The following is a 13,596-nucleotide window of genomic DNA, read 5'->3' on the forward strand; positions in this document are numbered from 1 at the left end:
GCCACGTGGTCCCTAGGAGGAGCCCAGAAACCTCAGGTGGCCCGCTCCTGTGGTCCTTCGGGAAGCTGCTGAGGTGGTGGGACTCAAGAACAGGCCAGCCAGCCCAGCATGAGGGTCCAGGGAAGACCACGCGCTCTAGTGTGTAGTGTGCCTTCCTGAGTCCGCTCCTCCAGCCAGACCTTGGGCAGACAGGGGTCTCATGACAATCCCCGAGGGATCGCGGCTCAGGGCTAAGAGCCACACCTCTTACCCCACGTCCTCTGCATGCAGAGACCCTTCTCCAGCCATTGACTCTTACCAGCCTAGGGGACCCTTCAGGATTCGGCCCATCCTAGACTCACCAATCACTGCCCAGCCCAACAGCAGTGACCTTGCTGGTGTCATTCCTTGTTCTGGAATCCCCTCACAGCCAGAGCAGGGCAGGCCGACCTGCATGGGGCTGGCGTCCTTGTTCTTGGCTTGGTGGTAGCTTTCCCAAGGAGCCTGGCCCCTGTCCAGCCATGAGAAAAGGAGCTTGGCTGGTGCCCTTCCTGCTCCATTGGGCCCTTCCCAACCCCACAACAAGGCTGGCACCTGGACCCACTGCTGGGTCCCAGAGAGATAAGGCTGCAGGTACACTGCTATTTGGATCAGGGTTGAAGTGTGCCTGTTGGCCTGGGAGGGGCCGCTGGGGTGGGGTTGGGGTTGGGGGGGCTCCACCCAGAACCATGGCTTCCAAAATCTGGACGTGAGACCTGAGTCGTGGGGACTCCCTGTCGTCACCCCCTTCCCCCAGCTTAGAAACTCAGGCTCATCCAAAGCACCTGAGGTGGGCAAGGGGCCTGTTTCCTTCCTTGTGGTACCCCACAGCAAGCTCTCAATATGGTGATGGAGAGCAGAGACACCCAAGCTTACAGAAGGGACAAGCCCACTGTCTGCTGACGGGCAGGTGGATAAACATGATGTGGTCCATGCAGTGGACATCACTCGGCCCTGAAACAGGATGGAGCCCTGCCACCTGCCACCTGGGGGACGCTCCCTGGGGACAGGAGGCCAAGTGACACAAGCCAGATGCAGAAGGACTCTCGAGGGGACCCCACACATAGGAGGACCCAGTGTCATCAGACTCACAGACACAGAGAGTAGACGGCAATGCCGGAGCTGGGGGAGCAGGTGGGGCCACTGTGTCACAGGGACAGTGGGGAGGATGGCAGGCACAGCAGCGGGAATGTGCTCAACACCCCTGAATTATGCACTGAAATTGGTTAAAATGGTCAATTTTATGTTATGTGTATTTTACCACAATAAAAACAAAAGAAAAACCCTCATCTGTTAAGGATTTCAGACCAAAACCCCAAGTCAGGAGGAGGTACTTCATTGCACATTTAATAGTACATGCAGCATTGAGAACATCGCAATAAACAGGGCAGGCTCACGCATCACAGAAAGTCCGCGGGCAGAGGCAGGGCTGGCAGCCCCCCGGGAGGGCACAGGGAGGGCAAAATCAGGGTAACTGCGCCATCTCATTTGTACTTCAGACTCCAGAAACCACCCCGAGGCTCTACACTGCCCCCAGGCCTCTCTTGCTTTCGAGGACTTGGCCAGAAAATACATCTAAGGGGTCATGGACTTCGGGGTGTGGGGCCTGGGGCTGTTTGGTTGATATTTGTCCTGCATCAGGAGGGTGCGGCCTCAGCGCGTCTCCCGGGGCAAGAGCACGTGTCCAGCGGAGCATCCGCTTGACAACTCAGAAAGGGGCTCTGGCTCTCACAACTTGACCCAGAACGTGTCTAGACAACCTCTCCCCTCCATCAGAAGATCTCCAAGAAGCGCTTTGCAAAGCAGTGGAAGAGCAGACACGATCCTGGCCCCCACCCGACTCCAGGAGAACGGTGCTGCCCAGGTCATGGAGTCCCCAGCTCCCGCCGTGCCTTCCGCAGCGAAGGCCAGGACATGCCACTTGACCACGTTCTTCCTCTAAGGGTTCCTGTGAGCCTGGGCCTGGGCGGGGCAGGGCTCTCGTGCAGTCAGATGAGGCCTCCTCCTCTATGAGGGAGGAGCTGCCTTCCATCACCACAGGCTTTCACACCTGGCATCCCTGGGGAGACCCTCAGGAGCAGGGACCCTTACAATCTCTTACCCTGGAAGCCAGGGGTCCTTGCGGGACACCCCCCCCCAGAGGTCACCACTCCACACTCGGGACTGTAGACCTGGTGACATGATGCTCAGGGCCCCAGGGCATGCGGACAACTGCATGGACTGACCTGGCTGACCCAGCCCACTCTGGGCATCCTGAACTCACAGCTGGCCCCTTGGCCACTGGGGGCAAGCTGGCTCCTGTGCCCCCAGAGACTCGGGTCTCAGAAGATGAGCCCACAAACGAGAAGGGGGCACATGGGAAGGGGCGCCAGCATCTCCTCAGCCTGGGGGTCTTGGGGGAACCTTTGCTTTTGAAATGCACAGGGTGATTGTTTTATTCCAAACACGAGTCTGGGGGTCGGCCCTGCACTGCCGGGGTGCCCGCCTCCCCGCGGCCTGCGGACACAGACAAGCACGCCACCACATGGACGCAGGGCCGCGGGGCTGCAGGGCTCACACGGTGAGGGAGATGAAGCTGTTGTAGCGCTGGATGTTCCTCTTGAGGATCTCAGAGCAGGGGCCCAGCACGCGCTCGAAGCGGGGCCGGTCCAGCTTGACGCATTTGAGCGGCCCCCGGGCCACCACGGTGGCCGCCCGGGGCCGGTTCAGCAGCAGCGCGATCTCCCCTGGGGGGTGAGAGGGTGGTCAGGGGCCCGGGCCCCAGGACGGCCCAGATCACTCATTGGAATCCAACAAATACCTGTTTACTTTGAGTATATCCCGTGGAGTATGAGGTACTCTTAGGCCAACATGGGGCTCCCATCGGTCTGCATTTCAAACTCATTGGGGCATTGCTGTGCAGTGTTGCGACTCATGGTATGCAGCCCGGACCTCCCACAGGACACATCCATGGAGAGGGTGCCCGGACCTGCCCCCCACCCCACCTCAGGGCCCTTCCAGGGACCTCCCAGTGAGACACACACCATGTGAGGGCGGGGACTCCAGACTCACCGAAGTAGTCGGAGGGCCCCAGGCGCCCCACCTCCATGTACTCCTCGTTGGGGGACCGGCGCTGGAGGACGGAGGCTGTGCCCTGCAGATGCCAAGGGGACACATGAGGGTCAGTGGCTGGGGGGGCACAGCCTGAGGTTACCCAGCAGGGGGTCACAGGTGAGGGTGTCACACCCAGCAGGGGGTGACAGGTAAGAAGTCAGAGGTGAGGAGACACAGGTGAGGAGGTCACAAGGAAGGGCCACAAGTGAGAGATCACCCAGCAGGGGGGCATGCCCAAATCCCCCTCCCACCAGCCTCCATCCATGTGCTTGCCTTCTAAGACGAATTCAGGGTTCTCTTCCTCTGAGACAGAAGGGTGTGGGGTCAGAATTACACTGGGGTCTGGCTGAGGGTTGAGGCGACCACAGGTCACACAGTGGGGAGAATCCTGGAGAGAACTGAGCTGACCTTGGGCTAGCTCTCAAGGTCGTGGTGCTCCAATGGGATGGGTGTGGCCTCAGGTCACATACCCAGTGAGCAGTGTGGCTCCCTCCCGACCCCCAAACGGGGTGCCTACAGACGCCGCCGGCTCAATGATTAACACAAGCCTTGGCGGCCAGCACGGGGCACATGAAATGCATTACATGCTGAAGTCTCTGGGTCTGGTGGGGCCTGCAGCCTCATCCTAGGCAGGAACGGCTGCATCTCTGGCGTTGGGTGGGCTCTGACCCCAAGGCTCCCCTCACCTGCCAAGCTAGTCCCTTGTTTGGGGGAACCGGGCACCAGCCTTGTCCACACCTTCCTATTCTACACCTGTTGGCGGGCTGGTGCCACTGTGGAGACTAAAAGGGAGGCTTTATAAACCGCATGGAGCACTCAGTCTGTGCTCCACACTGGCCCTGCACAGCGGGTATCAATAAATGGTGTCCCTCCCACAACTGAGCCCTGTATGGCCAGGCTCAATGGCGTGCTAAATAACGGAGCCGCTGCGAGGGGCCCCCAGCTTCTTCACCGCTGCCAAGGGGGCTTAAGCCCAGGGAGGACATGGGCCCTCGCACCCCCTGCTGCCCTCAGCCACGAGGGCGTGTCCACAGCCCTGCAGCCCAGCACCCTGATGCCTTGCAGCACGAACAAACGTGATCTTGTTCCAAGGCGGGCTCAGTTCACCGGCTCACAATTGCTGGCTGGGCTGTGTGCAGGTTAATGAGTAACTCCCGCCTCACCACAGTCTGGGGGAGACACTGTGAGAAGACCCCACCGGTGCCGCCAAGCCTAGGATCTCTGGGCACCAATCAGCAGTCCCTCCACATGGACTGCCTGTGCTCACCCCCGATCCAGCAATGGGGCCACTCAGCTCGTGGGCGTCTGGGGTGTTTATGAAGCCAGCTGATGGATGGCAGCAGACATCTAAACAGTCAAGCGACGCCGCCACCACCCAGGAGTCGTGGCTGGCGGCGGGCCTGGACAACACGTGCTCCCTTTCTGAGCCTCTAGGAGGCACAGAGTCCTGGATCCCATGGCCCATGCTGGGGGTGACAGCTGAGGGTGACATGCGGGCTCTAATGTCATCAGCCTCAATCTTCCTGAAGCAAGACTTTGTGCAGATCACCCGGATGCCACATGCAGTTGCTGCCACCATGAGAGCCTGTGCCCCCTGTGCCCAAGGCTGCAGTGACAGGCATTATTTTTCTCAACACCCTGTTGTGCCGACCTAATTCTCTTTCACATTTATGTCTTTTAACTTGTGATGCACATAATCAACATGACTTTCATTCCCGTTTTAGAGAATTTTGTTTTAAATTGGGATCATTTTCCTCTTCCAAAACCCCAGGGATGGAACTGGAGGCCTCTGGTTTACAGAATTACTCAGTGACACTCCAGGCCTACAGTGTCCCTTCAAATGTTTTGAACCCCCAACACTGACAAACCCGAGTGGAGGGGTCTGAGGTTACTGGGGTCATCTGTCATGCTGTGGAACCAGAAGACTGGCAGTAAAGCCTGGGGGCTGGCTGATTCAGCTGTCTGGACATGGGTCAGGGACTGGGGCTCCTTCCTGCTTCCTGCTCTGACAGTCTCAGTCCGTCCTGGTGGCATAGTAGCTGCCATGGTTCCAGGAGTCACCAAATGTCTCTCTATGCTGTCTGCAGGAAGAGAATCACTTCTTCCTCCTGCAGCTTTCCCATCAGCAGGAAAACCTTCTGGAAGCTCCTGGCAACCTTCTTTCACACTGCATTGACCCAAGCAGGTCAGACGCTCACCGAGCCACTGCTGAGGGGGTGGGTGCCAATGGGAATGGGCTCCAGCTGGGCCAGCATGGGATGAGACCACCATCCACCATGTGCCTGGTACCATTTCCTTTCTGGTGGCGCACAGAGCAACAGTCGCCTGAGATGAGACAGGCCGTGACCACCGACACAGGGAAGCACACGCAGTCTGCCCACATGCCCTTGGAGGATGTGTGTGCTCCTGCATGCAGGTGCATCCCTGTCCCAGCCAGATGGCAGCAAGGCTTGGGGCACATAACCTCCGCATAGGGAGAGCCCTCGGCAAACACACGGTAGGGGATAGCGCCGTCTGTTGGGGCCGAGGCCCCAGGCCTCCGGTCCAGCGCAGGCCTGACACTGGAGGGTTCGGACTTCTACCCAGCACAGCGCGGTTCCCACGACACGACACACAACCTGGTCCTGGCATTAACCCTCCCGTCCGAGGCCCACTTCCCAGACTGCCGCGAGGGCAGCACAGACACTCTTGAGAAGCTGCGAGCAGGAATGTTCTGGGCTGGAAAAACACACTTGCCAAAACTCTAGATCATATTCCCCAGATTTCTTAGTGATTCTAACCCTGGTCTGAAAACAAATCAGGCCACCCAGCACACGGACTGGGAGGATGCAGGAGAAAAGCGTTAGCACCGGAGTCAGTGGGTGAGGACCCGCTGTGTGTTTTTTTGATTTTTAAAAATCTTCTTTGAAATCAAAACCACAGCAGACAGGTATGACCTCCATAAGAAAGAACCAGTCGAGGTGGCAGCAGAGAGCACACCTCAAAATGTCCCCGCGGGCCAGCCTAAAACCTTGGGCTCAAAGGTCCCCAACAGTCAGCTGGGTGGGCTGGGCACTGGGAGGAGCACACCTAGCCCGAAGCCCCTCCTCCGGCCGTGGCTGGCTGTGGCAGCAGGGACCCTCACCACATCCCCTCTGATTCACACTATTGGGCGTGCCTTCCCGCACCCAGTGCCTGCAGAGCGACTCCCTGGGCCGGGCCACCCTCTTAGAACCCCACCCTGGCAGAATGACAGGTGTCATCCAGTTTAGTTGGTACTGCGGGCTGGTGGTGGTCCCCCCAGTGCCTGCTGGGCCTCGATGGCACCAGGGAAGCGGGGAGGGATGCGCAGACGCTCGGCAGGGACAGGAGTCCACCAGACCCTCTATGTGCCCCTGGACAACTGAGCGCCCTCAGGCAGATGTTGGAAAGCCCTATGAGGTCAGAGTTGCTGGACCCCAGCTTCACGCTGTGCCAGCCACAGGAGGGCCCTTCGCTTCCTGAGACTCAGCCTCCTCTTCCGCAAAATGGGAATGCCACGTACCAGCATCTTCACTTCAGAAAGAGGTGCATGCGCGGCAAGTGGGACAGGCAGTCATGATGGCAGCAGACACTTGAGTAAATGGAACAAACACTCATCCCCGTGGCCACAGAGTTCGTGGAACTCCTGGAAACCCACAAACCTCTGTGCACACTGTTCCCTGTGTGCTTCTGGACTTGAGCAGAAGCAGAGCGCTAGCCGTGTGTGCACGTGCACACACACAGGAGTACACCAGCCCATGGGTGTGGACATCCCGGCAGCTCTGTGGCTCCTCCTGCATAGATAAGGGCTGCATGGATGGTCTCAGGGTTTCTGAAGAAGCAATCATCATCACAGACCAACAGCGTGTCCTGCGTCGGGCCTGTCCAGCTCCTCCTCTGTCCCTTCTGCCCCAGCGCAGATCCACCTCCCTACAGCACGGCTGGAAGACTTGGAGCGAGGGCACCACGTGCTTGGTGGCTGCACACATGTCCTGGCCCATGTGTGTGCTGGCGTTCAAAAGATCCTCTGAGAGGCCGGGCCCCAGAGCCAGGTAGCACCGAGTGTGACATCCCACAGGCCCTGCTTGGGGAGGGTTCTTTCCCCAAACCCGGTGAGTATCTCATTCCCCCTGAAGCCAGCATATCCAACAGGAGCACAGCCACTTTCCTGTGGATTAGGGAGAGCAGAGGCAGGCAGCGGCGGGCAGAGGCGGGCAGAGGTGGCATCTGGGAGACATGACCTTGAGTGGAAGGACAGAGGGGTAGGCAGGTCACAGGCTATGGCTCTGTTCCTTCAGGCTCTGATTCCAACACCCAGTTCTTCCCTGACACCCATGCACCCAAGGCTTCCGCAGGCTCAGAGGAACCAGGGCATCATGACCACACAGGCCCTGCTGCAAGCCAGGGCAGAAGAGAAGTGCCAGCACCAAGGGTTCCTTCCAGGTGGGGGTGTCATTCCAAGCACCCCAGTAATGACCCCGGGTGCTTCCAACTCGGCAGAGTCCAAGCCCAGCAGCCACCCACCCTGTCCCCAGGCACCTCAGTCTGCAGGCTCCCTGTGCCATTGGATGGGGTCCACCTCAAAACCTCCAGAGGTGGCGGGTCAGCATGCCTAGACCACCCCCCTGTTGTTCATCCTCCGTACTGAGGTTTCTGTCCCTCCCACATCACAGCCAGAGCCTGGGTCTGTGGGCTCCTCTCACCTGCTCCATCTCTGCCCCCATGCATGCATGGTCCCTTTATAGGGCTCTCTGTCACCTGCCCCAGCTGCACCCCATGGCACTCCAGGCTCTTTGAAGATGGGGCCCGGCCCCCAGCCTGCACGTGCACAGGCCTTCCCAGGTGATGCCAGGCCCTCTTAGCACGCCACCTTGTACAACATCACCTCCCAGCTGCGTCTCCCTCATTTAGCAGTAGGTGTGGAGCTTCTTCCCCACACACCAATTCCTGGGGGAGATGCCAGAGCCCATCCGTCTCGGCAACAACCCACCTGTCCCAGACCCCCAGTGCCCTATGGTCCCCGGAGGACCCTGATCCAGATGGACAGGAGCATCTGTCCCATCCCATGCCGGCCTTGCCCCTTAAGGCAGCGGCGCCCGTGTGAGGTCGGGCTGCATGATCCCCGGATCCCTGTCTGTAGGGGACACCTAGCGCTCCCTTCCAGGTAAGCAGGATGAGCCTGAGGACTCTCCAATCATGAACAGCCCCTGCCAGGTCCCACTCAGAAGGTTTCAAACAGCCCCACCAAGGGTCTCCTGCCAGCTGCTCCAGCCCCTGTATTGTGCATGAGCATGGGCATCTGCCAGTTATGTTTGAAATGCTAGCACCAGAAGGCCAGACCAGAGGCCCAGACCCCCGTCCATGGATCCCAGCAGCTTCCACCATTCCAATGGCCCCTCTCCTGCATCCCCACTCTATGCAGGGTTCTGACCTGGGTGCTGCCTGCAAGGCCCCTGCTCTCCACTGTACACACTGGTCTCCCCACCCTCAAATCACCCCGAGCTCCCTAGATGCCTCAGACATGTACCCCAACACAGGTGTGGCCCCTCCCCACACTGTCCCCCCAGACAGAGGGGCCCATGATGGCGTGCACACAGGCCCATCTGCATCTATCTCATGCCCCTTCATGCCCTCCGGGGCTCCTCTGCTTTCTGCACCCTGCAGGGAACACTGTATCCCAAACAACTTAGGACTATCTCTCTATAGCTTGATGCTCTCCCACACCTCTGAGAAAGGCCACGTCCTGACCGTCAGCACTTTCTCCCCACCATGCCCCAGCCAAGGTGACAGGCCTCTGAGCCTTTGCACACACTGTTCCCATCTGCCTGGAGGCTGTTCGCAGAGCCTCTCCCTGCAGAACTGTATTTACTCCCCGAGGTGTGAGTGGAGGCCTCTCCAAACTGTACAGGTTGGGAGACATGGGACAGGGCAGGGCGTGGCACCTGGCACGTCCTTCTAGAATGAGCATATGGAAGTGGAGCCCAGGCCCATCCTGGCTGCTCTGAGGAGGATGTCCACTGGAGCCTTGGCTGCCGTGTGTACCTGCCCAGATGCCTTCCTGGGCTTCTGCCCGAGGAGGGAGTGCTTGCCTTCATCACTGAAGAGGGGTGAGTCTAATCCCAGGCCTTCTTTTACTCCATTACGGTTTTGCCAGAGGTGGGAGAGAGGCAGGAGCTTGCTGACCCAGGGGTATTCCTGCAGGGACTCTGGACAGCATGGGTGAGGCTGGGCTGTGGGGGGCGGGCAGCTCCACCACCAGCAGCTCATCTGGAAGCTCGGCTGCTTCCAGGGACTCAACCCTTAGACCCAAAGGAAGGTGGGTGACAGCTGCCGGGGACTGCAGAGTTGGGCCCAAGGCAACGCTCATCATCCTTCACCTGGGGCAAGCCTCAAGCCCAGAGAGGCTGCTAAGACACACAAGATGGGTCAGGAAGGTCAGAAGCGTGGCCCCAGCCCAAGTCCCTGAGCAAGAAGCAGAATTAACCAGTTTTTTTTTTTTTTAACCAGTTTTTATCTCTCCTAATCACTGGTCACTGTGAGGAACTCTACTGGGGCCATCAGGACAATGGGGAAGCAGGGGGGTGGGTTTCTGGGGGCCTGGAGTCATGGAGCTGGCCTGGGCCACTGTAGGCACCATGAGGCTGGGACTTCTAACCTGGCCGGCGGCAGAGCTGGCAGCTCAGACACTGCTTCTCCTGGCCCGTTTCCCCCCAGGCTCTGGCCAGGCTCCAAGGAAGCATGGGTGTGAGCATCATTGGGAGGCTAATGGTGTCCTGGACTGAGAGGAGGATGGTCACTATCTCAGGGACTTATTGGGACACAGAGTGAGCGCAGGAAGTATTGCCAGACTCCATCAGCACCACTGTTAGCAGATTATAAAGGGGGCTGGTTGGACAGACATGTGGTCTACCCGATGGAGCGTCCCTCCATCTCAGAAAGGAAGGAAGGACACCTGCCACTGCAGGGACACGCTGAGGACATGAGGTCAAGTGACATAAGTCAGACGTAGAAGGATACAAGGTCCCGGTGTTGTCAGACTCACAGACAGAGAGTAAATGGCAGGGCTGGGGCCAGGGGTGCAGGTGGGGTCAGTGTGTCATGGGGACAGAATGTTCTGGAGCCAGATGGGGGGGACGCTGGCCCAGCAGCAGGAATGTGCTCAGTGCCCCTCAACTGGATGCTGAGAAATGGTCAACATAGCAAGTTGTATATTATATGTATTTTTCCACAATATAGAAAAATAGAGATTGTTTCAAAGAGGGCCCTGTCCCTGAATCCTGACTGATCCCCTGCCTGGACTTCAGCTCTCCTGTCCCTGCACAGTTGGGGTCACGCTCTGGGCTCCTCATGTGGCCTTCTGTCCTCCCCACACTCCTCCACCCTCTGTCTCAAGTGGCTCAAGTGGCTCACAAGGGCTCGTCACAAGCATGACGCTCCCTGGGAAGTGGCCCCACCCAAGGGACACTGGGAACACCCCTCTTGCAGCCCACTGCTGGTGCCTGGACTTCCAGTGGGGCACAGCCTGCAAGCCTTGAGTCCCTGGGTGGGGGGGTCCTGGCTCCAAAGTGGGGACTCAACAGCCCCCAAAACTGACTTGTCCAGAACGGTGCATCTGTTAGGGTTTCCCTGAAATACCCATCTTTGCTGCTGTGGTCTGTGTGCTGCTCAGCACTCCTCCCACGGGGTCGTGGCCAGCAAACACACTTCAGGCCTGCGGGTGGAGGCCCCAAGGGCTCCTATGGGCTCTCTGTGGGGGGTGCTGTCTCCATCTAGGGCAAACACCCCCCAGACTCTTCACTTTTCTTATGCTGACAACAAAAGTCAGGAAGAAGCCATCAAGGAGAAGACACATGAGCTGCCGTGGGGATGGAGGTGGGGGTACAATGCTTTCCTAAAGACCCTTCTGTGTCACTGGCCTTATTCCAGCAAGTGACACTTTGTTGCAGAATTTTTTAATTTAAAATTTTATTTTTATTTTTATTTTTTTAGGAAAGGCTTTCCTCTGAGCTCCAGCCTTGGCTGCTAGCTAGCCGACGTGCACGGCCTGTGATTTTTCGTCCACAGAACAGTCTGGGGGCAGCCAGCACCAAAGCCCCAAGTCACACTGAAGTGCACTTAATCCGCCTTTAAGCATGTGTGCCAAGGTCACTGCAGAGCCCAGAGTGCCTGGCCTGCCTGGGTCCTGCCCAAGGGGCTGCTGGGTGTGCAGGTGTGTCCCAGTGAGCAGGCCGTCAGGCAATGAGGCAGAAACACATCAGAGCCGCCCTGGGTGGAGTCCGGGAGCTCTGGGCATGGGAGCACCTGCTGGGGTCAGAGCGGCACAGTTGGGCACCCCAGAGGAACATCCAGGCACTGAGCAGGCACTGGCGTGGATCCTGTCATCATGGATCTGGTATTTGTCCAAAGGGCCAGGATGAAAACTCATGTCCATGCAAAAACCCAAGAAGGGAGTTTACGGCACGTTATCCACACACAACAAGCAAGATGCCCCTGAGCAGGAATGTTACCCTGCATTCTGTGCAGACAGTGGGCCATGATTCCATACACTGGGAACAGAGAGATCCCCTCAACGCTACACCGTGTGACCCCAAGGACCGGGCACCCTGGGAAAGGCAGAGCTGTGGACACAGGAGAAGAGGGGCAGCTGCCAGGGGCTCGGGGCAGAGGGATGAACTGGTGGGGACACAGGAGACTTTCAGGGCAGGGAACACTCTGTGTGACACTGTAGCGGTGGATGCTGGTCATCACACATTTGTCCAGGCCCACAGAACGTGTGCCCACCCAGAGAGACCCTCGCACGAACCATGTACTCTGGGCGATGACGACACGTCTGCCTGGGGTCATCAACTGTGACAAATGAGACAGTGGTCATGGGCAGCCCGTTGGGGGGAGCACAGGTTTATGGGAAATCTCGGCTCCCTCCCTCAATCCTGCTGTGAACCTAAAACTGCCCCCCAAAAATGAAGTCTTAAAAGTCAGAGAGCAAGAACCCATCTGAAAATTCTGCTGTCTCTCATTCTGGGGACCTGGACCAACAGCCAGCAAACACCTGTGACCTTGGGCTGCCCCCACCAGGATGCTGAGAGGGCACCGACCCAGGCAGGGCCCAGGTGCTCTGGAAGCGGCTTCTTCCAGTGCAGCCCAGAAGGAAAGTGGTCATCTTTCTGCTAGAGAAGTCTGAGCCCATCAGCCTCCTTCATTAGCCACCTGTGGCCTCTGCTTGGACATACGCCTGTGTCCATCATCTCCATCATCTCCCTGAGGACCCAACCCCAACCTGTCCATGCCCCAGCCTGGCACATCGCGAGGGCGCGGTGCGGCCAAGTCACAAACAACACAGCCAGCGAGGACTGAAGCCATCTCCTTCCTGCTCCCTGGGATCCTGGTGACACGTGCCCATCCACCCACCTGGTCCACGTGTCTGGGGGGCAAGCAGGGCAAGTCCCCGGCCAGAGGCGGCCTGGAGAGCAGAGGCTGTGCCTTCGCTTCAACACTGTGGACATTCACAGAATTAATCTGCTAAGAGAGCAGATAAACCAAATCTGGAGTTTCCATGGCAACGCCTCACAGCCGCCAGCCAGTGCAGGAGGGAGCAGGAAGCTCCCTGGTAGAATTTTACGGGAACCAGCTGCCCCCCACCCCGTCCCAGTCTTGGTAGGGTCCCTGCAGGCAGGCAGAGTGGGACCACATGGCGGAGTGCCGAGACCCACCCACGTCCTTGTCTGTTTTCCTGGAGAGCAGGAACCAGGAGGTAGATCCTGACCAGGCTCCAGAACAGCTGGGCAGCTACTCTGTCCTCTCTCCACCCCAACACCCTCTCCCTGGGGAGGCCTGCCCACAGTGGGTCCCACCCCATAGGCTGGGGCAGGTTCAGGCCCTGGGAAGACCCGAGTACTTTCTCCGTATCTGTCGCCCAGGCTTACATGGTAAGGATCTCTCATCCGCTGAGAATGTTTTTCAAGAGCTCTGGGGATTCAGTGTCAAGGGGGTTCAGACACAGCCGGTGTTTGCAGAGCTGGGAGACAGGGGCACCGCCTCCCCCAGGAAGGGCTCAGCTGAGCCCAGGGATTCTGCAGCTCTGCTCAGCCTTCTAGGCTGGGCTCCCGCCAGCCAGCAGGTGTTCATGACTCACTAAATGTCTGCGGGAGCCACTCCCCACACCTGTGCAGGAGCCACACCCGGGGAGCCAGCAGGGAGGATACACACAAGTAAGCAAACTCGATGACAATCGCCAGAGTGGAGCAGAGACTCAGCCAGGCAACGGTGTGAGGAGACTAGGGACCTGGCCCCACTTGTTGCTCTGAGCAAAGCAGGGAGGGCGGCACCAAGCCCACCAGCCATGCAGAGCCCCCCAGCCAGTGTCCTGCAGCTCCCCAGCACCTCCGAGCAGGTGCATCACTCAGGTTCCCTGGAGAAACAACCAATGGGATATGTGTGGACAGAGAGGTTCATGACACAGAATGTGCTCATGCTACAGTGTGGATG

At 58.6% G+C, this 13,596-nt stretch overlaps 1 protein-coding gene across 6 annotated transcripts in view; it reads right to left on the bottom strand.

Moving 5' to 3' along the window:
- Positions 1–1,338: 1,338 nt before the first annotated feature.
- PRKAR1B (protein kinase cAMP-dependent type I regulatory subunit beta) overlaps positions 1,339–13,596 on the bottom strand; it is a 113,155-nt gene continuing 100,897 nt past the window's right edge. For all 6 annotated transcript variants that reach the window (XM_072836658.1, XM_072836655.1, XM_072836654.1 and 3 more), the window contains exons 10-11: positions 3,070–3,151; positions 1,339–2,744 (exon numbers count right to left, since the gene is read on the bottom strand). In XM_072836658.1, the coding sequence (XP_072692759.1) occupies positions 2,572–2,744; positions 3,070–3,151 (255 nt within the window). In that variant the 3' untranslated portion in view covers positions 1,339–2,571. The remainder of the gene's footprint in view (positions 2,745–3,069; positions 3,152–13,596) is intronic.

This window comes from Canis lupus, chromosome 8, assembly GCF_048164855.1.
Source record: "Canis lupus baileyi chromosome 8, mCanLup2.hap1, whole genome shotgun sequence".
Classification (NCBI taxonomy): Eukaryota; Metazoa; Chordata; class Mammalia; order Carnivora; family Canidae; genus Canis; species Canis lupus.